At 38.4% G+C, this 25818-nt stretch overlaps 1 protein-coding gene across 1 annotated transcript; it reads left to right on the top strand.

Moving 5' to 3' along the window:
• Positions 1-1989: 1989 nt before the first annotated feature.
• On the top strand, positions 1990-24038 carry abcd3a (ATP-binding cassette, sub-family D (ALD), member 3a). The gene is made up of 23 exons (XM_061063933.1): positions 1990-2156; positions 4377-4413; positions 4505-4603; positions 5377-5465; positions 12857-12926; positions 13715-13812; positions 14443-14566; positions 15530-15586; positions 16381-16523; positions 16599-16668; positions 17061-17130; positions 17908-18005; positions 18569-18660; positions 19655-19746; positions 19859-19931; positions 20012-20075; positions 20280-20357; positions 20445-20510; positions 21135-21224; positions 21312-21431; positions 21750-21854; positions 22559-22615; positions 23403-24038. Exons 1-23 carry the CDS (start codon positions 2047-2049, stop codon positions 23478-23480), a joined length of 1980 nt encoding a protein of 659 aa, XP_060919916.1. The 5' UTR covers positions 1990-2046; the 3' UTR covers positions 23481-24038.
• Positions 24039-25818: the final 1780 nt, after the last annotated feature.

Below are 25818 nucleotides of genomic sequence, written 5' to 3'. Positions count from 1 at the left end.
CAGGTTTTAATTCCTCTCCACATGCTCCGGGGTCGTTGTTCCCAAAGTGACCCTCAATGCGTTGTTTATATTTGTCCCTGGCGTCTCTGATGCCCTTTTTTAGTTCCCTTTGGGCAGCTCTGTAGGCCAGCATGTCACCTGACCTAAAAGCAGCACCTCTTTGAAACTTATATCATCATATTTATCATATTTATATCACTGTTATTGCCCTTTAAATGAACATTAATCGACTCAGTCAGCTTGTAAAATCCAGTTTCATGATGGCCCAAAAATACGAGAATGTTTGAAATGGTCCTAACAGGAGGCATCAAAACTTCACAGAAACATTAAGGCATCTATCTGTGTTTCCTTCTTGGTCATGTTTCAGCTTCTAGTCCGTCTTTTTGTCTTTTCCCTTCGGTTCCTTCTGGTGTTATGGTGGTCCACACAGCCACGGTGCAGAAGTTGATGTAGTCCTGGTCGGTAGAGGTATTTGTCTCCAAGTCAGCTCCCTGAGAAAACACTCTCCAGTCTGTGCTTCCAAAGCAGTCCTGCTGTTCTGACGCGGCCCGCTCACTCCAAACCTGCACACTTATAACAGCTGGTCTGGTATTGCAGCCAGACAGCAGGGGGAGCTCAAAAATATTTTAAAAAGCTTCGGTCCACGGTTTACGAAACCGCCTACTGTCTCCCATGCGTATTATTTCCCACAATACAAAGCGTCAGGTCAGAGGTGGAAATGATGGACAACAACGGCTATTACAACAGGGGACATAATCACAATAAGATCAAACAACACAAAGATACCACCAATTAACTTTTTTTGATTCTCAAAATCATGAAGATCAAGATGAACCACATGTCTGCCTTTTCAGACCGTTAGTGGACACTACACTATAGCAGTGTTTTCCATCAACTGACCAGTTTTTTTACTTTTGCATTCCAAGACCGGCTTAACCAGTATGAGAGGCCCTGGCTAAACTGGTTTCACCATTTTGAGAATCGAAAAAGATGTATCTTTGTTTGGTCTGGTCTGATTGTCAGACATTCCGATCTCTGACCTGATACTTTTACATTGGGCGGCTGTGGTTCAGTGGGTAGCGTTCTCAACCGGAAGGTCGAGGGTTTCGATCCCCAGCTGCTGCTGCAGCAACATGTCCGATGTGATAATTAACCCCGAATTGATCCTGCTGCTTGGTCTGCGGCGTATGTATACATATGAATGGGATTAGTTACTTCTGATGGTCTCACTACTGCATAGGGGTGAGATGTGGTGTAAAAGCACTATGAGGAGTCAGGAGACTAGAAAAGTGCTATTTAATCTCAAACTGGCTTAAACTGGTTGTCTAGTTTCCAGTCTTACATCTCTTGATATAAGAATTGTGTGAAATGTCAATGTAAGGATTTGAATGGGGAAATGTATTTCTGGAACCAGATCCGCCAAATTGTTTCATCTAGATTGTCCTCATTTAATTAGAAATATATACTTCAAACTCTGAAGGCATCAGGGTAGAAATTCTGACCTATAGAGACAACATGGGAAACATCTGATTGGATAAAAGTTGTAATTAGAACAAGCCGCATGGGAAGCAACGCAACTCAGGGAGATGGCTGCTATGAAACTAAGATAAACTAATGGGGAAATTTTTGATCAAACCTATAGGCTAGTATTAATGAAAAAAAATATTAAATTATAATATATATGTTTTCGTTTCTGGCAGTGTTTAGGCCAGCAGAGAAGACCTTGCTGACCCTGCTGGCCCACCACTGAATTGTTTTTAATGAAGACGAAAATGTAGAGGGGAGACTAAGAATAATCACTGAGTCATCAAAGAAAACATCACTCATATTTGCTTTTTGTACTACTGACCATTTAAGAAAACTTTCAGCTTAATTGAGCTCAAAAACTGCTTTCAAGGAATGCACATGTAAAAAGAATAGCACCGCCGGTCCGCCAGGGGGCAGATATGCTCTGTTTGAATAAAAACGAGGAGAAGAAGAAGTTGTTGAGGCTCCGGCCGGGCAAACTAGACAAACCCGAGCATTACCCAAAACGGCACAGGAAACATGGCGGCGTTCAGTAGACATTTGACAGCGAAAAACTCTTCAATAGCAGGCGGTATTTTGCTGCTGTTGTACCTACTGAAACAAAGAAAACGTGCATCCAAACAGGGCGGGTAAGTGATAACACTGAGGTGTGCTTTGCAGGGCTGTATGCGCGGCTTTTGAGAGCTGTCAGCATGCTAAGTTACTGCTGCTAGCTAGCTGGTCTGACAGGTGACAGGCTGCAGGGACAATCCTGAAGTCACTCCGGTTTTTTTTTTTTTTGTTGCAAGAAGCTTAATCACTTACTTACCGAACGAAGTACAAACATTTAAAGTATGTGTGCTTCATAAAAGATCACCTGAACAACTGGTTTCATGCACACTTCTGAACTGTGACTATCTTTGTGATGACCTGTCGACCCTTCCCTTCACTGTGTTTTAATCTGACATTGCTTTAAAAATCGATTCTCTCTCTGCTGGAAGTGAAGCACAAGTGCATGAATCTCTGACAGTAAATATAACATGAACTAGCTCAGTAACAATAACTGCAAGTAGAGAAATCTTAATTTGAATAGAGGATCTTTAGAGAACCTAAAAAAGAAATGGTAACTATTGGCATGTTTTCCAAAAGATTGCACACACCATTATATCAAAACCTTACAACGACTTCATTGATTAATGTGTGTTTGCATGTGTGTTTCACAACTGTGTCAGTGGTAAACCATGAAGGTTAACTTCAAAACTATGAACTATACATTGATCATACCTTATTATAATTAAGTATCCAGATGTAATAAACACAGCTGGTTAAAGGTGCCCTCTGGAGTTAAAAAAAAAAAACAAGAGATTAGTTTTATTTGCTTAAATGCATTGTCCTTGGAAATCCACTGTTTGCATGACTTTGCACTTTAAAAACTTTCTTGGCTGTTTTTACCCTTAAAACTATTAGTAAAACAATGCACCAACTAACACGCACGGTCCTATAAAAAATTTAATTCAGTGTTTTATTTATACAATTTATTGTTCATTTAATTCACTCTTCCTCCTGTTGAAGAAATCACCAAGACTTGACTTCACACAATAAGACTCAGTTGACTCAGATGGCTTACGTTGATGAAAGTTTATTCATCAGATGAATACTCGAGGAGACATGATTCAACATCACACTTCTGTACTCGTGTCTTGCTCAACCACATCTGCAGAACTCTTTGAAAGGCATCCCATATATCCTAAAAGACATTATCATTATCAGAGTCGTGTCATATTGACCCACCTAAACTAATCTGTGACGTCAAATACACTTTGGACAGACAATAAGTCTACCAAACATCTTTGCAGATATGAGGAAAGACAGTTGACACCCTCTAAGCTGTAGAGAACAGTGAATAAACCTAATGACATCTGTACATTAGAATCTAAATAACTACAGATATTCCACCACACCTCCCTACGCTCTCATCTTTTTCTCTGAGACATCTTCAGTTAATTGAAATAAGGTGTCATCATTGCAGTATTATGTAGCACATCATATGCATCCTTGTACACATTTATGAGAGCAAAAAGAAATAAAAAAACTGGGACTGAGATTAAAATTAGTTTATGTTTTTATGGGTGACAACATTTTGATTTGAGTTTACAATAGTCTCATGTTGAATCAGCACTTGCAGAGATGCACTTTGGCATAATGTAGTTATTTTGTAAACACCCAGCCCTAACTGTATGTTACAATGTTGATAGCAAGTCATGCTATCATAACATTTATGTAAAATGATATAATAAAAACAGTGGATATAACCAGACTCAAGTGTCTGTTTGTGTCCTTAGGTAAGACACTTAAGGCCTTTTGCACACTGAGTCCATTTTTTTACAGATGCGTTTTTTGGATCCCAAATTGCTGCATCAACGGAGTGTGAATGTGTATGAATGGGTTAGTTCATTGAAACTTTACAAGGCAGCCCTTGCCATCAGTGTGTGAATGTGTAGGTGTGACCTGTGGTGTTAAAAGCGATTTGAGTCCACTTACCATTTAACTTAATTATGCAAACGAGAAAACTTCTAGAACTTCATAATATTATTGAAAACTATGATTAAATATGATTCTATTATTTTAATATGATTTATTATAGTATTATATACCTTTACCACACCCTTATGTGCACTGATTGACACTTTTTTGACATTTTGAAAAAAAAAATTTTCAAAATGCAAGAGTTGCTACTAATCATATGGCTGTATGTGTCTATACTCTTTATGAATAAAGGAATGGAGGATCTGGTGTATTATCCTCACTGTCTAATGACTGAAATGTAATGAAATGATCCAACTGTTTTCATCATGATTCTGTCTTTACAGTAGGAAAGGAGGGACAGACATACTGCCTAACTCTGAGGTGGGTAAATCTTTCTTTTTCTTTAACATTAGTCTTTGGTATTTAGCTGCGTTTGCATCACAGCTCATCTCAACCATGTCTCGTCCTTCAGAGAGATGGCAAAAAGGACCGAGCAGCAGTTGACAAGACGTTCTTCCTCCGGATCATCCGGATCGTGCGCCTCATGATACCTCAAGTTTTCTGCATGGAGGTATGACACGAGACTGCTGTTATGCCACTGTCGTCTTTACCATGAATATAATAGAATAGAATAGAATAGAATTACTTTATTGATCCCAAACTGGGAAATTGTGGCGTTACAGCAGCAGGTTATCCAAACACACAATATGAGTAAAAAACACAATGTTAGCAATCTAAACACAATATAATATTAAATACGAATAAATAAGTAGTAAAAATATCAAAACTAAGAATGTGAATATATACAACCAGGATTTAACTAAGCATTACTAGTCTTAAATAGGAAGATTAAATATGAAAGATTAAATGTAAATGTGCAAAAACAGAGTAGTAAATGGACAGTATTGACATGAGTTAAAGTGCATGAGTGTAGACATATTATAAGCAGAAACTATACAATATAACGGCGAGTAGACAGCCAAATGAAGTGAACATGAGTGCAGGGATAATTTGTAAATGTAACATGTGCAGAACAGATTACAGTATGGAGAGACAGATATTATCATGATGTTTATAGTTCCAACAGTCATCCAGATGACCGCAGTTCTTGAGTCAAACAATATCAATATAGTAAGGATAGACGGGCATAAACATACTATTCAAAATGCTGTTCACAAAGTAGAGCCCTCTGACCCAGAAACATCAGGTCCATAAGCCAAGGTCACATGCAACATGGCTCTCTAGTTACATTTAGTCTTATCTTATCATGATGATAAAGACTTTACGATCTGCAGTGTTTAACACGCTCTGCTAACTACCCTGTTATTTCTGTTTTCACTACAGACCGGCTACCTTATCTTTATTGCTGCCATGTTGGTGGCGAGGACCTACTGTGATGTATGGATGATCCAGAACGGCACCATGATCGAAAGGTCAGAGTCTAGCTACACGTCTAAATAAATGATTTAAATTTAGTCAAATATAGAGTTTATCATTCATTACTTTCAAAGTACAGTGCTCCATGTTTAAGGATGTAGCTGCCATGAACACCTCAAAAGGCTTCAATGTCCTCAGTTGAATATATCCAACCTGACCGGCAGGGATATCAATTGGCAAGATTCTAGTCTGAGTATCGGGGCATTGACACATGTTTTTTGTTTTTGAATCAGTACTTGGGATTTCCTAATCAAAACTAAAAGTTTGGTATCAGGTCTTATCAATTTACTGTGTTGGACATCAGAGAAGCGATAGACACTCTGGATATCGTTAAAATCATGTTGGTGTGTTATTACTAGGGCTTCATGATTCATCCTTAAAGGATCACAATCTGGATTCACACATACATGCAATCTTGTTTCTGAATAATGTCAATTCACGCGCTCCTGTTTCGCTATTTCCCACCCGAGACATACTCAGGCCCAGGTATAATTATGGCCACCCAACATTTCCGACCTTTTTAATTTAATTCTTTAATCGATTTCTAAAGTTACCATGAGCACAAGAGAGACAGAGAGGAAGCTTCTCATGTCTTGGTTTCAATATGTTTCTGCGCCTTCTTGCTGCCGGTGTGGTTCAGCTCTCTCTTGGTTTTTCTGTGTCTTGGTAACAAGCCTCTCCACACGAGGTCCCCCTGTTGTTATAATGGAGACGCAAGAGAACGTTTTTATGCAGGACTTTTGTTGCGTTGCGTGGATTTGCAAAAAATCATAAACTGTGCGCAATATCCGTGAGTAGGCTACAGTTTACAGATCTGTGCTCTTTGTGAGGTCAGGACGTTTGCAATTATTTCCGTGCAGCACATCAACTCTTTCTCTCTCTCACTCGCTCTCGCTCACTTACGCACGCACGCAGGCAGGTGCAATGTGTCGGTTATCTGTCCTGACCCTTCTTTAAACAAGTCAAAAGTCTCCCTGTGTGACCATGTGTCACAGAAACAAGTCCCTTCCTGGATTATGTTTAAATTTAATATTGTTTGCCATTCTTGGAAGTTCAGAAACAAAACAAAATAATGTCATACTGTCAGGGCTAGAAGTGTGCAGAAAAAGTACAACTCTCCAGTCCAAATGTATGTAAAAGTTTACTCATGAGTGCATGTGTCATTGTCTGAACATGTCTGATGAACACCTAAAGAAATTTGAACACTGAAAAAGACACAACAAAAGGCCAAAAAGATTAGTTCATAGTTATAAGTTGTGCAGAAAAGGCACAAATTGGTGCATAAAAAATGTATCAGAATGCAGGAGAAAAAAAACATTTGGTGCTTAATAAGATCTGTGGGAGACTCTCAGACGCTCATTCCACTTGAAAGTTGAAAAAACAAAAATCTTGTGAGAGAATAGTGATCTCAGTTCCAAAGGCACAAGTATGCCAGCATTAGCCTGCGTAGTATTGTCGGCTCATAATAGGAGAACTACCTCTATACAGTCAACGAGCAGCTGAAATGGTTTAGACAGATGGCGTTTTTCTCTCAAATGCTGATTAAAGCAACAATAATGTAACTTTTCCACCTCAAAACAGTAGTTTGTAAAGGTGGATTTAATAGTAGAATGGTGTCTCTCCCGTGTCCACAGTGAACAGTGTAGTTGCACGCAGAGACCTTCTCTGTCTGTCAAAGCGCACCAAAACCAAATTCCTTCATGGTTTTTATTTGCATTCAATTGAAATTTATAATTTTGCAATTTGATATGTTCAAAATCAATCTTTTGTGTTAGGACTCTGGAGGCAGCACTGGGTATAACTATAGCTAGCTAGTCCTTTAAGGCATTGGTTCCCAACTTGGGGTCCGTGCCCCCTTATGGAGGATGCAGGGCTCTGTCTGCTCTGAGGTTGTCAAAATTAGATTTGCTCATATTAACGGAAATTATAATAACACTCTTAGCTTATTTAAGGGTCTGTAGTTACCTTTTTGTATGGTGGGGGTGGGGGGGTTCAGCCAAGAGAAAGCAGTTTATTTGACTATGTTGCTCTGAAAAAATGTTATTCCATTTTTGTTCAAGTGGTTGAACTGTCAAACAAAAATGTGTCATTGCTTTGTTACTTAAAGTCCGCTGTTTCTGATCCGTTTTATTCATCTACATGGTTCATGTACTTAACCAAACCCTTATTTCTGATTTATTTCTGATGTTTCAACCACACACTTCACTTACAGATGAGTTAAATGACTTTAAATGTGGCACCACTACAGAATGTCAATTTTGCCAAAAGCAACTTCATGACATTTTTGTTACTGAAGGCGGAAAGTGCCCCGGGAACAATCACATTTTAGCTAACACAAGTAATAGATCGCCGAACTCACAGAGCAGGAACAACAAGTGTGGAAGGTCTCGTTGTGCAAGACAACTTCAGTACTTATTAAAGAGCTGAAAAAACTCACCTTTGGCGCAACATGAGCTTCATACAATGAGTTACCATAGCAGAGCAAGTGCAGGCTCATGTTCAGTTCAGCTGTAGTGGACAGATTGGGTGAAAATTAAAGTATGAAGGAGAGGGAAATGTTGATACTAGTTGCTGTTATCAGGGTTTTTTCTGCATTCAAAACTTACCACCGTGGCAAAAAAAAACGTCCTTTTAAGAGGCAGAAATCTTGGGCAAAACCACAAAAATTGGGCTTGATAATAGGATAGGTTGAGATGGGATAAGATACTGGAAGAAGGATACCATAATCAGTTTTGGTAAGAATGTAATGGCTGCCTGTGTTATGTTTTGAGACAACGTTTCTTTCAATGAAATGGCCATTAATTTGTGTTTCTGTATTATAATACACAGAAAAAAGGGGAATAATAGTACAGTCACTTTAAAGAGCCCATATTATGCCCTTTTTGGGGTTCGTATATTTAATCTATGTACTCAAGTATGTTCACAATAGCTAAAGTTTGTACTGCCGCTCCATGCACCGGCTCACTTCTGACTCTCTCTCTCTAAGGCTCTGAAGTGCCCACGTTCAGAGTCCCCACGTGTGCCAAGTCTGATCTGATTGGTCGGTCTGTCGGCTATGCTGTAATTGGTCAGTCGCTCAGCCACTCTGGGCCGGGGTGCAAAAACATCAGCACCTTAGCACGACTGTGCTACCGCAGGCTACGGCATATCGTGGCCGTGCTACAGAAGTTAATGGGCGTGCAACATGAGCTGCTGGGCTTGCCACAACGAGCCAATGGGCTTAGATCAGTGATCTCACACTGACAAGACGTCACACTGGCAAATTTTTATCGAGGGGGGCTAGAACCGAGCGTTACATGCAGCTAATGCTGCAGCTAACAGGAGGACTTAGGAGAAGCCGCGTTTCCGCGGACTTTGAATTTTTGCACATAGATGTGCCTAAACATGCACAGGACACTTGGAAAACACACTAAAGAGCATATAAAACCAGAAAAAGCATAATATGGGCCCTTTAAGGCAGAGTGTATTTGTAGACTGCGAGTTCATCTTAGTGGAAATCATTTGGTCAGGACCCTTTATGGTTACACCATGACTTTGCCCCTGTCCACAAAGAAGGCATCATGAATACATGGTTAGAAGAGTTTGGTTTAGATTCATATTCTTTGCCAGAGAGTTTTTTTGTCCATAGAAAAATAAGAATTCCAGGTTCTTGCATATCTGTGAAGGTTGTTGACCAAAGTCCGTCTGCCAGATACCAATTATGCAATCAGTCAATTATTTGCCTGCATGAATTGGTTTTTGTAGTTACTAAAAAAACATCTTATAATTGTCTTTCTGCTTAAGCATCTTGAAGTTAGTCACACAATTAGACAATTTAAAATTCAATTGCAGCTGACACAGAAATATTATATTTACGTTTTCCTTTTCCAAGACTGAAATGAAAATGAGTACGATGTTAAATTGTGCATTGCTGAGCTGACAGTTTCTTCTTTTTTTTTTATTCCCCACAGCGGTATTATAAGCAGAGACATCAGTCTATTCAAGAAGCACTTTTATTCCTACATATCAGTCATACCAGTGGTAACTCCTTCACATGGTTTTCCTAGAGGTGTAACATGAAGCTTTATCCAACTAACATTGTAGTTTTCATGTCTTGCCATAGTGTTGTGTTGTGCTTTTTCTCATCGCTTACAGTCCGAGTAAGTCACAACACTGACCTTTTGGATTTATCAACTGGTGGAGATAAAGATATTGGCTTACATTAGCTTGTTAGCATTTCAAGTAGTTCCATTCAATTTAGGTATTGCAACATAAGTTATGCTAATATAAGCAATTGTTCTGTTTTAGGAACTCACTTTTTGCCTCCCCCCCCCCCCCCCCCCCCCCAAAAAAAAAAAAACCAGATCACTGCTTAATCAACAGTTATTAAATATAGTTTGGTAATAAACGTGTCTTTATATTACTTTTCTAGCAGTTAAAAAAGACAACTTTTATTCCTGAAAAATTAAGATTCACATTTTCTGTTGATGTTGAATTCACTTATTGTTGGATTGAGAAATGAGAACCCAAAAACTTAAATCAGTACTTTCAAGTATATAAAAAAATAACATAAAATGTAGTACTTTAATGAACTTTTACACTTATGCTAGTATAAAAGTGACACTCCCATCATGAATTACTGCCTCTCATATTGAAAAACTAAATAGGAAAGTCTGTCTTTTTAATGTGTTACATTTATGTCAGTCTATACTTATCTTAATGGACAGCTAATGAAAGCTATACCATTAATATTTACATGAGATTTACCTTTTGGTCAGTGGTAGACAGTTGGGGGCAGAAGGTAATTAAGTAAGCACATATTGCATTTCATTACTGATTTAATGATGGTTAAATGGCTCAAAAGAAATTCCACATGCTGCTTGTACAAAATAAGCTTCAGCAAACAAATTCAGAGGCTTATGTTGTAGAGGCTCTGTTGCTAAATAACAGGCGTACTGGCAACTGAAAGCAAGAAACAAAACAGAGGCAAAGAATGGCACCGTTGTGCAAAGAACTAAGCAGCTAGTGCATGAAGCAGCCACCGGCAAGAAACTATCTGCTTGCGTAATGATGAAAAGCACACACATTCTCAAAGGTTCACTTTGGTTCCACAGTTAAGTGCTGTTTGCACAAACCAACCTGACAGTTTTGGAACAAGGAAATGAAAGGGACTGGGACTTTATGATTGGTCTCTTTCATTGTAATCTGTAATTTCAGACTTTATATTAAAAAGTCTTACAACCAACCATTCCTTAAAAGGTGGGATGTTGTGCCAAATAAGTAAAACAGATTCTGATGATTTCCAGCACATTAAAACCCCATGTTTGATTGAAAATAGTACAAAGACAGCTTATCAAATGTTGAAACTGGGAAATGTTATTGGTTTTGGAAAACTATGATGCAACAGAGTGGTAAACATCACCCTGTTCAAACTTTGTTTGAAAGGTGTTGCTGCCATCTAATTCAATATCACATCATTTTCACCAGTTGATATATTGTCTTTGTGTTATTTTCAATTAAAGGTTGTGGTTCAATGATTTGAAAGTAATTGAAAAAATAATTGTCCTTGTAATTAGTAATTATGTAATGTATATAAATCCATAGTCATTAATGATTTCCAGTTGGTTGTGTTTCTTGCTCATGGGATAAGATGAAATGTGTCAGCAGGATTTTTCATTCCGACTTTACCCTGAATTTTTCCTGCTAGCCCCTGCTAGTGAATTTTGTCCACAAAAAGTCGGGATGAGCGGTTGCGATGACACAACAGGAAATATTCAGGAAAATTCACTGTGAACAAGTGGGATGGGGTGATGACATTTATATCTTGAGGCTGGAGCACAACCATAGCCTGTATGCTCAAGTCCTCTGCTGTTTCCTTGCAAAAAAAAGAAACTGTTTCCTTGTGTTTCTGTTTGCCAGTATGTTCTTCTCCACTCTTTTGATGATACTGTAAATATGTAACACAACACTTAACACTCATACACTTGGATAGAAAGGCAAAACTTTTCATCATAGTCCCAGACTCTGTTGATCCCTCTGTTAATCCTGAGTTGTTCTTTTTACATCATGTACTGCTTCACACTGGCCCTTATTTATCAATCTGGTGTAGAAACCAGCACAGTTTGGGTGTAGAAATCATTGTATGACAGGGTCCCCATGGGACCTACAGTATGATACGTGTGTGTCTGGCCTATCACAGCGTACGCATGACCAGGTGTTGATAAGTGTGGCGACTGAAAACGATCGTTTTTTTTTAAAACTCCCCTATTCACTGTTCAGCTGTCCTTGTCCTCAGAGTTTACGACATGGTGGTAGGTAATACTGCAAAGAAGATAACCTGCTTTGACCTGAGTAACACCGTAACACAGAGAGAGGAAAAGACGAACCTGCATCTCTGTCTGAGACTAATAATGTCGGATAGTAACCCTGGCCATTATTGAGACTTTAAAATAGATTAATGAAATCCTGAAACATCTGCATCAAATGAATGAAGAGTTTGACCAAACATTGTGTAATGTCTATTTCTCATCTGAATAGCCTACTTACAAAACATCAGAATTGAACACTTACATATAAGAAGGTCCTAACAGCCCCCAGATTACTTTTAATTTTTATTATGTCACATGTAGCGTGGCCTCATTGCGTCTGCTGTGAGCATTTACGCATGTGGCACAGCAGCGTATTATTTAGATCTCCGGATATATTCATAATCTAAAGTGAATGTTTGGTGTTTTTAAATGGCCAGCTGTTAAACACACACACACACACACACACACACACACACACACAGCCCTTTCATACAGTAAAAGTGTTAGGAGTAAAACAGCCATCTTCCTGATACATCCTTAGGAAAAAAAAGCTACAGCTGTGATTGAGCTATTTCAGAAGCTCAAAGTTGAATTCAGTCCACACTAACTTGAAAATGTGCGTACACGAGCTGAGTCCTGGCGTGAGATTTTAGCGTATCCTCCACTCACAACCAGATTGATAAGTGCTAAACTTTGCGTGGAAATGACCGTACACTATTTTGTGTGTGTGGGCCACTGTGAGGTGCATGTGTTAACAAGAAAATCAGGAAGAGTTCAACGGCAGCCTACATAAAATGTTCCCCAGAATTTGTTGGAACTACTAAAAAGACAAATAATATCAATTCGATTCATTTTACACATGATTTTCTGAGCCAGATTATTGTCTCACGCTCTAACTGGGCAATTTGAAGGTTTTTCTCCCCCACTGTATTTGTAAGGCAGAACTGGATACATTTTTTTCCATATCAGTTAAATAATGTATGATTTACTGATGCATTGTTTCCAATGAAAAAGTAAATTATTTTTATGAAGCCTCAATATTTGTCCCACTAAATCTCATGAAAATGTTTGCTTATCTTTGTGCATGTTGTGGTTTGCAGTGCAATTATTGGTCGCTCAACAAAAGATTTCAAGACCTTCTTGTTCAGCTTTATCAAATTCATGCCACTTGTAAGTGTGTTCTTTTTCTTAAGTTTTCATTTTTGTTAACCTTTTGTCTTAATTTGAATTATGCCCAAAATTGTTCTTCAGTACATCATGTTTGGACTTGTAGCTCTCTGAATAGTGAACAGAGAAGACCTGATTTAAAAAAAAAAAAAAAAAAAACATTTATATGGTTTGATTTGAAATTTTTTGGTGATAGACGAACATTTTCATTTTAATAATTGTATCTACTAAAGTACTAAATAAATGAATAATATGATAATTTGACTAACATATTTTGTGTCATAAGCAGTTTATTAATGTAATGCAAATTTACATTTGTAGCAATTTTGTTTTGAAAAATGTTAAGGCTGGCAATATTTTTTGTCATCGTCAACAAACCCTTTTAAAAGACAAAAAAACTATGATTGAATCTAGTCCATCTTTGAATACTATTTTACGACTGAACATGCATCCAACCTATGTTTTTTTTGCTGTTGTTGTTTTTTAAATAACAATCGAGTTATAGCCAGCCTTTGGTTAAATCAACAACCGTTCGTTGGATACGTTCTTTGTTTATTTGTTGACGATGGGAAAAATAAGCATTTTCATTGCTCCTGTAGGATCATACTGAATAGGCTGCTTTTGACATTCCTCCATTCATTATCCTTTGCTTATAATGTTTGTTTTTATATATAAATGTCTATATACAAAAATAATAGAATAATCCCTGTCATATAGAAAGCCATACTAAATCAAGACGCTTATTCATAGAGATTAATACATTAATGTCATATTTGTCTGGGTCATTCCAGATAGCCTTGGTGAATAACTTCCTGAAGTTGGGTCTGAACGAGCTGAAGCTGAGGTTTCGGGAAAGGCTCACAAAGAGCTTGTACGACCAATACCTGCAGTAAGTACTACAGCAAATGAAAGCTGTCCTCCCAGTGGTTCCTTCTGATTATCTGTTTTCAGTCTGTTATTAAGACATGTCTAACTTTTCTAAACATATCTTTATCTAGTTGACAAAACATGAGCAGTTTGAGGGTTTTATCTTTTGTATTTTATTGGGCGCATTTTCAATTATTGTATGACTACATATATAATTCAATTATTAATTAAAAGTTCAGATAAGAATTGGACCAAGCTTCAAGAACATAAATGAAAACTAATAAATATCTCAAACAAAAAAAAGTTTTTAAGATGGTTTCTATACTGATTAGAGCTCTCAAGAACAGCTGTCAATGTTGTGCTTTATAATAATAATAATGCTTTGCCTCTGTGCAATACCTGTCAGCATCTGTGTGTCCGATCAGACTCAAAGCTGATCGTTTGCTCTTACTGACATCGTTTCCTCTTTTCTAGATCCTTGCTTGTGTTGTACTTACTCTCTGATGTATGCCGCTTTCGATAAAAGCGTCTGCTAAGTGAATTGTAGAATTATGTTAATGACTTATCAACCTTTGAACACAACCTAGAAAATGTGTATGTGTTGTTGTCTTTCTTGATGTGTTTTAGTGTTTACCCTGTGTTCTGCCAACAGAGGTTTCACATACTACAAAATGGGAAACCTGGACAATCGGATTGCTAATGCCGACCAGCTACTGACTCAGGATGTGGAGAAATTTTGCAACAGTGTGGTGGACCTTTACTCCAACCTCAGCAAGGTACCAACCTTTGCTTGCTCCCAGATGAGTGATGTTCAGTCACAAATGAAGTGAATGAGTATTTGGGGATAATCAAGAGGGGTGCTTTGTCAAATAAATGAACAAGGAGATTCATGAGCACCTTAGAATGAGCTCTATGTGCCAGTCTGGTTATATCTGATTTATAACACAGTGCACATCATGCACAAACTGCATCATTTATGACAGCCTTATATGCCTGAGCAGTTTATCCTGAAGACGACCAGTAAACTTTAGGGCTGTCAATTCTCTAAAACCGAACATTCATTCAAACCTGGGTGAGAAAGTTCACTTTCGAAAGGGTAGTGAGCTGTTAGAATTGAAAATACAGTCCAACATTGTATCAGGCCATCAGAAGTAATTAGCAGTTTCATCCAGCAGAGGGAGCTATCAGCATAGCTTGACCATTGCATGCACTTTTAACCTCAATAAATGAACACACTAATGCTGTGGCAAAAGCAACAGGGGTACGGTTCAGGAGATGCAGACTTACATGAGGGAGACTCCTCTCTCTGCTGACAGCAGCCCACTGCTTTGGGTGATAGACACAGGTTACAAAAACCCACAACTCTCCAAGCTGGCTCGCAAACATTTGTGTGTACCAGGAATGTCTGTGTGCTTTCAACGGGTAATATTGTAAATAAAAAGAGAGCAGCACTCTCATTGCCATGTTATGTTCTAAACTTGTTTGAAATTATTTTATTAAAACAATAACAGCCCTAGGGTTCATATGTTAGAATTACCTTTATCCATATTTTCTTAAATTACTGTTCATCATTCAGCTTTTGAGGTTTGGCACCCCCAAATATTAAACCAAATTTAACTTGATGATTTAATTTCCACAAAAGAACATACAGCCTGTCATGATGCTTTTATGACCCCCAAGAATATGTCATATATCCTTAAATATCATTTCTAAATCTTTCTGTACTCTCTCTCCTGCAGCCTCTTTTGGATATTGGTCTGTACATATTCAAGCTGACAAGTGCTATTGGGGCTCAGGTAAGTCGATTCTCTTCCATATGTTTTTTCCAGCCTTTTTAAAAACATTTGTTAGGTGGGGGTGTTTTTTTTGTAAATGTTCAATAAAAAAATCGTGAGACAGACTGTGGATTATCTTAGAATTTATTTAGCCAACGTCAGACAACAGCAACATAAGACAAATGGCAGCCCCAGCAGCAGCATCATCATATTTCCTTTTCAGCTCACAACAAACACAAAAACAAAAATGTATTTCTTTTTTTTTGTTGTCCAGCCAGAGGTTGGTGATAAGTCTGTGTAGCCGTTTTCACATATGCACTCCGGATAGTATCTAGATCATTACAGGAGGACTGCTCCGGAGATTCTCCTGACCTAGCCGTTCACATATGCTCCTCACAGCGGGAGACTGTATATTTTGGGAGTATTAACGAATAAGACTGACGCCTTTAATCAGGAACAAAAGCTGCTCAACCCTTTCATGAATCAGGCCCTTATTAACTGAACAAAGTTGTATGGACATGTTTTTCCCATGATGTATCATTTGCACAATCTGCGTTAGGAGGGAGCTGTGGAAAGCAACCGGCTAGTTGCTGATATCAATGGTCTCCATCAGTTATTTTTTAATTTGCCCAAAACTGTATCATCTAAGTGGAGCATATCATTTCCTGGTGTAAAGTAGGATCTCTTTGTTACTGTGCAAACAGATCTCCTTGTTTGTCTATTTCACCATGGTGTCAACCAAACTGTACATACCCCACAGTATAAGTGCCACAGGGACTGACTTTCACTGTGTCAACATCTCTATGCCCTATTAGGGCCCAGCTATCATGATGGCCTACTTGCTGATCTCGGGTCTGTTCCTGACCAGACTAAGGAGGCCGATAGGCAAGATGACTGTCACAGAGCAACGCTACGAGGGAGAGTACCGCTTCGTCAACTCTCGCCTCATCACCAATAGGTACACAGCAGCTAAAACACTATAACTGTACAGCTGTTATGTTGTAACGTGTATTAATGCTCCTTTTCTCTTTAGTGAAGAGATTGCCTTCTACAATGGGAACACGAGGGAAAAACAGACCATTTATGCCACATTTAAGAAACTGGTGAGTAAGAGTTGAGTTGTGCCCACTGTCATAACCTGGCTCAATGGTTATGACAAATATGAGAAAGGACACCAGTTTACTTCAGATAATGATGATTTATTGTAACAAAGTAAACAAATAACCGGAGAAAAGCAAACATGGAGTGTGTCCGTCAGTAGTGTGAATGTGAATGTGTGACATACATGAAGTCTGGGGTGCTGTGAAGGGTAACAGCAATCAGAGGAAAGAGACAGCAGTGTGTTAGACACTGAGCCATGTCTTTGAAAGAGTGAAGTGTCTAACCAGATATTAAACTGAGGGCAGATCATTTCACTCATTTGAACAAGTACTTATAACTTTTATTGAACTTCAGATGTAAACATATTTCTCATGTTTTTTTTTTTTCTTTTCAGGTGGACCACTTGCACAACTTCATCTTTTTCCGCTTCTCCATGGGATTTGTGGACAGCATTATTGCCAAGTGTAAGTATTTTTTAATTTTTTTTTTACCATAAATAAGAATATTCTGTCCAATCCCTTCTATTTTTCTAGTCCTCTATTCCTTTATTACGCCAGCACTTAGTGGTCTGAAAAAAAATCTTCACAACGGATATTTTACATGACATGAAATATGAATGTGTTCTTGTAATTTATTTCCAATTATCATATTTTATTTATGTTGTTTTTTTTCATGAAATGACAAACGATGGACAAACTAAACAGAATGATTTATACGGCTCTAAACACAAGAAAATGCTCTTCATTCCACATACATTAATCAGCAACTAGACTGGGTTTTTCATGACATTTATTATTGGAACTCCATTACTTTCCTACTTTAGAATGACTTTTATGAATAAAAGGTTCAGTACAGACAATGATGCTGAGTCCTGGGGAAAATATTAGCCTTACTTAGGATACCAAGCTGCTAATGGCAATAGCAAATATAAGAATTAAAATATTATTTGGGGGCTCTGGTAGCCTAGTGGTTAGTACACCCCATGCCCAGAGGCCACAGTCCTCGGGCAGCCCGTGTTGGAATCAGACCTGTGGCTCCTTTTCTGCATGTCATTACCCACTCTCCCTCTCCCTGATTTCTGCCTCTATCCACTGTCATATCTCTAAATAAAGGCATAAAAAGCCCCAAAATAAACCTTTAAAAATGAAAATCTTTGCTAGCTTATTAGGAATCGGTTGTAACCATATTTTTAAAATGAGGCCCACTCACTCTTTGTGTTTCCATATTCTTGTCCTTTTCAGACATCGCCACAGTGGTGGGCTACCTGGTGGTCAGCCGTCCATTCCTAAACATTTCACACCCACGACATCTGCACAGCTCACACTCTGAGCTGCTGGAGGTCAGAGCGCTCACGCATGCATACATTCACACGCACAGAAATCTTCTAGTCCCCCCTAATTAGGCCAATTTATACTCAGCCACTTTGACAAATCAGAACTTGATGTATGTTGAGGCAGCTTACTGTGGAAACCTGGAATAGATGTTTGAGGCTATCCTCCTTGATCAGAGTCAAAGTATGTACCCTACCCCCTGTCTATTTTAATGCAGATTTCAAGTTTGTAAACATTAAGGAATGTATCTGTCAGTGTATTTCATATCAAGGTCACAGTTTAACCAGAGGTGTTTCTGTGGTTAAATAGCAATACAAGAGTTGTCAAGCTTCTTTTTTTGTAAAGTTTAGGCTTTAACCAAAAGGCTGAAGCAGTATACCTCTGCTTTGTCGGTAGTTGTTTCAACAATAACAAACATGTTATTACAGTGCAGCTACCATAAAATGAAAAAATACATGAATGCCTGGCACAGAAGAATTTCTAAATGAAATAATTAGCCTTAAAATGCTTCAAAGTAATGTTTTGAAGCTCAGAGATTGAACTAACGGGATTTAACCTTTGTGACTGGTAGGACTACTACCAGAGTGGGAGGATGCTCCTGAGAATGTCCCAAGCCCTCGGCAGGATTGTACTGGCTGGCAGAGAGATGAGCCGTCTCTCAGGGTGAGTGTTAAAGAATAATCACAAAAATGATAAACATTAAAAATGGATTCAATAGGATTCAGACATTACTGGTTGATAGCCACATGGAGTAGAAACATCGAATAAATGCTCCTGCCTACTTGCATTTTTTACTCCTTGACTTCTACTTTTATTAACCTCGTACTAACATATAAAGGTTGTTTACCTTTTTAAGGGCCTTTCAGATAGGATACGGTGCGTGCTGAGCTCGCCGCAGAATAGGGCGCAGAGCAAAAGGGGCACACAAGCAAAAAGCAACAGCGCGCGTTGCTAGGTGACATAAATAGTAGTCGGTGAAAATAGCTCGGGACAGTATCTTCTGCCATAGCACTACGTAGGCCTATGAGTCCACTATTTAGAAAAAAGCCCAACTTCTTTTCTGCTGCGGAGAGGGAGACGAGCAGCAAAGAAAAAGAGGGTGTGTGTTCATGAAATCATCAGGGCACGTCAGGATGTGGGAGAGTTAAGGCTCGTCCAGGAGCTGAAGCGCTAAAACGACTGCTTCACGAGCATGACACACATTTCTGCTGCTGTTTTTACGGCCAAAGTGTTGGACAGAGCTGCTCTCCGATTGGACGTGCGGATTTTTTTTTATCATTTAAAAAAAAAAAAAGTAGAATCAGCCGGTGTCCACAACGCCTTTCTAATTCTCACACGAGAGAATTCAATTGACATTCAATCTGAATGTTGCGGAGGCGTCATGGGGACGACGACGAAGTTTTCCCCCCTTTTTACCGTCTTGGGAGGTAGTAACAAAGGTGTTACGGGGGGGAACGGTATCAGCTGAGCTAGCGGGAGAGCGCAGCGCTGTACCTGTCTGACTGCATGTATGTATGTGGAGCTCCCTCTGTGCCGTGCTTCTGCAACTAATGAAATATTCCCTCTTTCAAATGAGACAGGGCCAGGGTCTTTTCTAATCAAATTACATTTTTATCTGACTTCTTTTGACCTGACATGTTTTTTACGTCTCCTCCAGATTCACAGCTCGTATCACTGAACTGATGAAAGTCCTGAAGGAGCTGAATGCTGGAAAATACGAACGCACAATGGTCTCACAGCAAGAGAAAGGTACACAAAATCCTGTCTGAAAACGTTTTCCATATGGATTAGTTCTCTCAGGTAACATTACCTGTGGACAACAGAGCTTTATTGATTTTTGGATTGATTTCATTCACTATAGAATCAGAAACTGCAGAGAAACTCATTCTGGTTCCTGGAAGTGGTCAAATTATCAACAGAGATAACATCATCAAGTAGGTCTCCTTTCCTCTAATAGAACATATGTAAGCGTTGTTGTTCTGTTCCTTTTATCATGTTTTCCTTTACTTCACAGATTTGACCATACTCCACTGGCAACACCTAACGGAGACGTATTGATTAGGGACCTCTCATTTGAGGTAAACCTCTAATGTAACACTGTCATGGCTTCGCTAGAAAGGCTGGCGGTCATTTACATAATTCATAATCAAAACAAATAAAAGAATCAATGAATGTTGATTGAGTTTGGACATAAGCATGAATTTGCACTTACTGGTTAAAGTGAATGAGACACAGGGTTCAGATCTGTCATATAGCTCATCATGTTGGTTCTCTGTCTGAAGGTGAGGTCTGGTACCAACGTTCTTGTATGTGGACCCAACGGTTGTGGAAAAAGCTCTCTGTTCCGAGCCCTCGGGGGGGTGAGAGACAATGTCATTGTTGAAAAAGTTATATATATTCAATCTGCATGTCTTTGGTTTATTAATCAATTATACTTTTTTTATTAGCTGTGGCCTCTGTTTGGAGGAAGCCTGACAAAACCTGAGAGAGGGAAGCTCTTCTACGTGCCACAGGTAAAAAAAAAAAAAGAAAAGCTCTGTAGGCCATGTTTAATGATGTAACACTAAAACCAAAAACTCTTTCAGACAAATTATCCACAACAAAAGTCCATACATTTCAAGCTGTTCTACTTTTAAGGTGCTTTTATTATGATAGAGCTATATCAGGAAATGTAGTGTTTTCTATGGCAGCAGCTTAACACACCTCTACATGAGAGAAATTAAACTTAAAACCAAACAGATTCACTCAGAAGCTACTGAGCACAGTAACTTTTAAAAACATCCTTTTCTGGTCTTGTGCAAAGAAATGAGAAATAAAAGCGAAGTTGTTGTTGTTTTTTCAAACAGGCATGTAGTACCATAGCTTGGGACAGTACAAATACAAGTAAAGGAAAACAAAAACGGTTTTGAAATGGAAAATAATAGAATTTCAAACATTTGATTTAAAAAATGTGATTAATCACGATTTACTGTTTCAGCAAGTTTATCACAATAAAAATATCTGTTGTTTCACACCCCTCGTAAAATGTTTATTCAGGCAGAATCTCTCACAATTATGTTCAACCCTAACTAATTCAGAGCTTAATAACTACAAATTTGATTGAAGGAATTAATCCAAGAATCTTGTGTTTTATCTAGAGACCCTACATGACTCTGGGTTCTCTGAGGGACCAGGTCATTTACCCCGACACCTATGAACAACAGAGAAAGAAAGGAATCTCTGATCAGGTGGGACACATGACTCCTCACACGCTTTTCACTTTCCGAACATTGTGCTTGGTAGTTTTCTTGTTAAATGCCATATTTTGTGTCCAGGTGTTGAAGGATTACCTGGACAATGTTCAGCTGGGTCACATCCTGGAAAGGGAGGGCAGCTGGGACTCAGTCCAGGACTGGATGGATGTCCTCAGTGGAGGAGAGAAGCAGAGGATGGCTGTAAGTATCCACACCACTCACAAACTGTATAGGAAACATGATACAACAACTCATTTAAAGAAGAAGGGGGAAAAGACAACCCAACCCTGCATCCTCTAGATTTTCTTAGATTAGCCTGCTCGTAGCTGTAGGTGCATATCCCAGGTAATTCTTCCTCCTACACCTTTTTAGATGTGATAGATGAACATGAATTGACTTGTGCTCACAGGCTCACTGTGGTACAGTGAGGTCTTACATATCATGTTTGAATTTTCAGGTTAGTAATGATCATGGCATTATCAACTTACGAGTGTGTCTGTGCATGTTTTATGTCTTTAGATGGCCAGATTGTTCTACCACAAGCCCCAGTTTGCCATTCTTGATGAGTGCACCAGTGCAGTGAGCGTTGATGTGGAGGACTTCATCTACAGCCACTGTAGAACGGTACAAACCTACCACACATCCTACACCCCGATACAATACATCTCAGAGAAACAAGGTTCACTGGTCAGCTAAGAGAAGTATTTCAATGCACATTCAATCACACCATCTTAGCTGGAAAAATGAACTGATTTATGAAGTGCTCTGTTGAAGGCACATTTAAGATATTTTAAAGTTTGGTTGTTAGATAAACCTATCTATAGTCACCCACAGCTTGAAAAAGGTCAGAGTGAATGTACTGCTGTGGACGGGGCAGCAACAAAGCATATTCTAACCACCAAAAAGAAGGCCCTCTCTGTCGCCCCGGTCTGTTATTAGTAGCAGACTAATCACTTTATGGCATTCATATTTAGTTATTATCTGCATAATAATACAATTTAGGACTGTTTGCTAGTTATGTAACCGTGATAAAGCATGTAGGGAGAAAAGCATTGGTCTTTACACTTTAGGTTGTACTCTGTTTAACTTTGGCAAACACATTGCAGAGGGACTCCTGATGTAAACTAGCTCTAAGCTAACTCTGGTAAAATGCATTTAAATGGCAACATTTATGTTTAATATTGTACATGGTCCCTATACAAATGAAATAAAAAAATATATAAAATTGAAACATTTATTCCAATGAATTCTTCCAGTAAGTACTCATTTGAGGGACCATGTTGTCAAAGTAAACTTCTGGTGTAACTTGCTTGTTCTTTGATCTACAGGTCGGCATCACTTTGTTCACAGTGTCTCACAGAAAATCTCTGTGGAAGCACCATGAGGTAAGGACTGACTGAAAATCTTCACATTAACACAAGTCACTTATTTCCATGCAGTTTGTTATTTTTATCACCAATGATGCCTTCACTGAGAAGGTTTTGCTTTTAGTCAAAAATACAGATTTTTTTTCTGTTGTTAACATAGCAAAACGCGATAAGGGCTAAAAAGGCTGCAGGTTTAAAAATCCTAGGCTTACTTCAAAATAAAAATCAGTCAGCCTCGTCTCTCAGAAGGCTTGAAACAAAGTATTCTATGCAGGGTGTCAGGGATCATGTCTAAAGTCACAAGGATGGGAATGAAAACCTTACAGTCATCTTAAAGAAACGAGTTCAACCCATGAAAAGTTTTTATAAAATAAAAAAAGAGAGAGACGTTATACCTTTAAATACGTTACATTTGATTAATTGTGGTTGACTATCACAGTCCGTCCAGTAAGTTACTGAAATAGTTGGACATCCCTTGAATGACTTATAAACTGTTAGAGTGTTTGTCAGCTCTCTGTTTAACATAGGGCAGCGTCCACTCTCGTTGAAGGGGATGATTTACTTTAAGACAGCAGAACAATGTACTTTCTGTTTCTTCTCTGGATGCTCTAAACGTTGGCCGAACCATTATTTAAAATGCATCTACTTACTTTACTTAATTTTTTTTTTTTTATATATAATGTGATTTAATATTTCACGTTTATACACATGCAGACACACTGAAAAGTTTTCACTTTCTCATGAAGTAAATCTGTCCTTCTGATGTCTTTCTCACTATCTGTTTGTTTTGATGTCTTTCATGAAGTATTATCTCCATATGGACGGGAGAGGGAACTACGAGTTCAAACCCATCACTGATGAAACTGTGGAGTTCGGCTCATAACTCACTACTGATATAAGCAAACACACTTTGCTCTGATGAAACTAGTCCATTAATTCTTTGCACTTAAGTCAGAACTCATAGCTAAAAAAAAACTAGAACATAATGTTTTTAATCATTTATGAATCTCATTCTTGTTTCTTTTTTTTTTCACTTTGATGTCCATTAATTTGTTGAGTGTTAATTTACAAACCTTCTAATTGACCTTATATTTAGGTTTTGTTCATAGATTCAAAAGGAGAAAGCACCCTAAACTGTTTTGATCATCCTTAACATGCATCAGTGGCTTACAGCAGCCACAGAGGTTAAACATAATGTGGAATACATGATGTAATACCCAAAGTATGCATGCACAATGTTATTTTCCTATATGCTCACTGACACGAGTGATGGCTGCCTGATAGGTTGTAATTTAAGTTACACTTTCCACAGCTGACAGACGCGGAGAGCAGCGGAGGCTGGCGATCACAAACAGTTTTACAGTTACAAGATGAAGACTTGAGTCATGTTAAGGAGTACAATTTGACTTCTTTATAGTCATCCAACAGAAACATGATTGCATTGTTACCTTAAGGATTCAAGATTTTATGGTAAAATTAAAACACATTATCTGATAAATGTATTTTCACAAGGTCATGTAATTGCGCGCTCTTCAGACCGTCTTTTTTCTTGACGACATAAATGTGCCACATCAGAATCATTTTACCAAAACAAGGTTGATTTTTCCTGAAATAATAGAAATCTGTTTTATGATCACTGGCATTAAATCAAAAACTAAAAAGACTAAAACGAGAAACATCAGTTATCTCCATATAATGACATTAAAACACAGACCTAAATGTAACAGTCAGTCACAGCTGCTCTCTGTCGTCTCACTGGGATACCGCCATGCCTTAATTATTGGTCATGCTTCAGTACACACCCCGGTCTTGAAGGGCTGCCAGAAAGAACAGGGACATGTATCAGAAACATTTCTTCACACATACAGGTAGAAGAAGCAGCATGGTCTGAAGTCTGTAAAAGGAACAGTCAGCTAAAGTTCCCAGAATTTAAATGTTGCTTTTGTGGCATCTTATGAATGAATTCTCTGTGCCAGTCTCTGATCAGACCAGGTACTACACTACAAAGTTATTAACATAATGATAACTGAACATTTAATCATAATGATTATTCAAAGCTAGACAGCTACGAAAAGAAGATCACTTTCGTTTTCTTTTCCAACAGTTAATTTTGTTTTCTTGATATGAGCTTTTGTCTTTTTTGTGTGTTCTGTTGGATCAAAAATGTGGAAGGAAATTAAATTTGCATTCCCTCAGTGCTCCGTCTGCACCCACCCCCTCCTCCCCTCTGAGCTCCCTCAAAAGCCACGCCCCTCACTTACATGCACAAGCACCATTGATCCAGAAGTGGACCCCAGCTCATGCTTTGAGTGTGGGCTCGTGCATGCATGGGGTAGAGAACGAGCAGGGAGACAGGGAGGCGTCTGATTGGTTCATCAGATTGGTACCTCGTGGCAGATATTGGTCAAAGTTTTTACAGGCTTACAACTGATACAGATGACGAATTTTCTTCGTTCTTTTTTCAGAGAACATGAGTTATTAATGTCTGTCAGGAGCTAAAGACATCTTCAACCAAAATCTTAAAAAGTGTATCTGGAGAAAATTACCAACCCTGTCTTTAAGCTCCTGTTGGTTGCTTGTCCATGTATAAGATCACAGTTAAATCAGCTTCATCGGACTAGATTAACCATCTTGTTGATCATGCTACCTGACATTTGAGGACACGGGATTCATGTTAAACAGCAGTTGAGTTAGTATACCTTATTATTCAATATCTGACATTCTTGGTGGTGGAATAGAAAGTTCTTGAGTTATGGATAATTATATTCATACAGAATTTAACATTACCTCTCGGGATTGGATCTCAAGTGAATTGATGCTGTTTGTCAGGTGATCACTGGTACCGTACCTGAACATGCAGACAAGTTCCTCCCCCAGCCACTCTGCTGTTTATGTTAACATCATCATGTTCTGTCTTTCTAATATACTTTAACTTAACTTTGAGAAGGAGAAATTCTCGTCTATTCACACGTTTTTTTTTTGTGTATATAAATAATGTAATGATTTCACTCTGCATTTCCAAATATAAACTGAAGGTTTAATTCATTATTTTTGTGTATCTCTTTTTTGTCTTTAAGGGAGGGGGGGGGGGGGTCAACTGAGGTATTGTTATCAACATGAGGCTTACATACAGATGCAGGAAAAAAAAAAAATGAAACTGCAGAAAAACGAGAGGTTTGCACACTGTCATAAAATATGCCAACTTGCCTGGACCTTTGTAT

Source organism: Labrus mixtus, chromosome 19, assembly GCF_963584025.1.
Source record: "Labrus mixtus chromosome 19, fLabMix1.1, whole genome shotgun sequence".
In the NCBI taxonomy this organism is placed as follows: Eukaryota; Metazoa; Chordata; class Actinopteri; order Labriformes; family Labridae; genus Labrus; species Labrus mixtus.
Note: the sequence above shows the minus strand (reverse complement) of the source record. Positions and strands in the feature narration are given on the sequence as shown.

What these genes read in the sequence shown, in the direction of transcription:
- abcd3a (XM_061063933.1), top strand. Translation starts at nt 2,047, where the DNA reads ATGGCGGCGTTCAGTAGACATTTGACAGCGAAAAACTCTTCAATAGCA. An exon ending in TTGTACGACCAATACCTGCA is followed by an intron (nt 13,813 to 14,442) that starts GTAAGTACTACA and finishes TTCTGCCAACAG; the next exon opens with AGGTTTCACATACTACAAAA. An exon ending in TCTACAGCCACTGTAGAACG is followed by an intron (nt 21,855 to 22,558) that starts GTACAAACCTAC and finishes TTTGATCTACAG; the next exon opens with GTCGGCATCACTTTGTTCAC.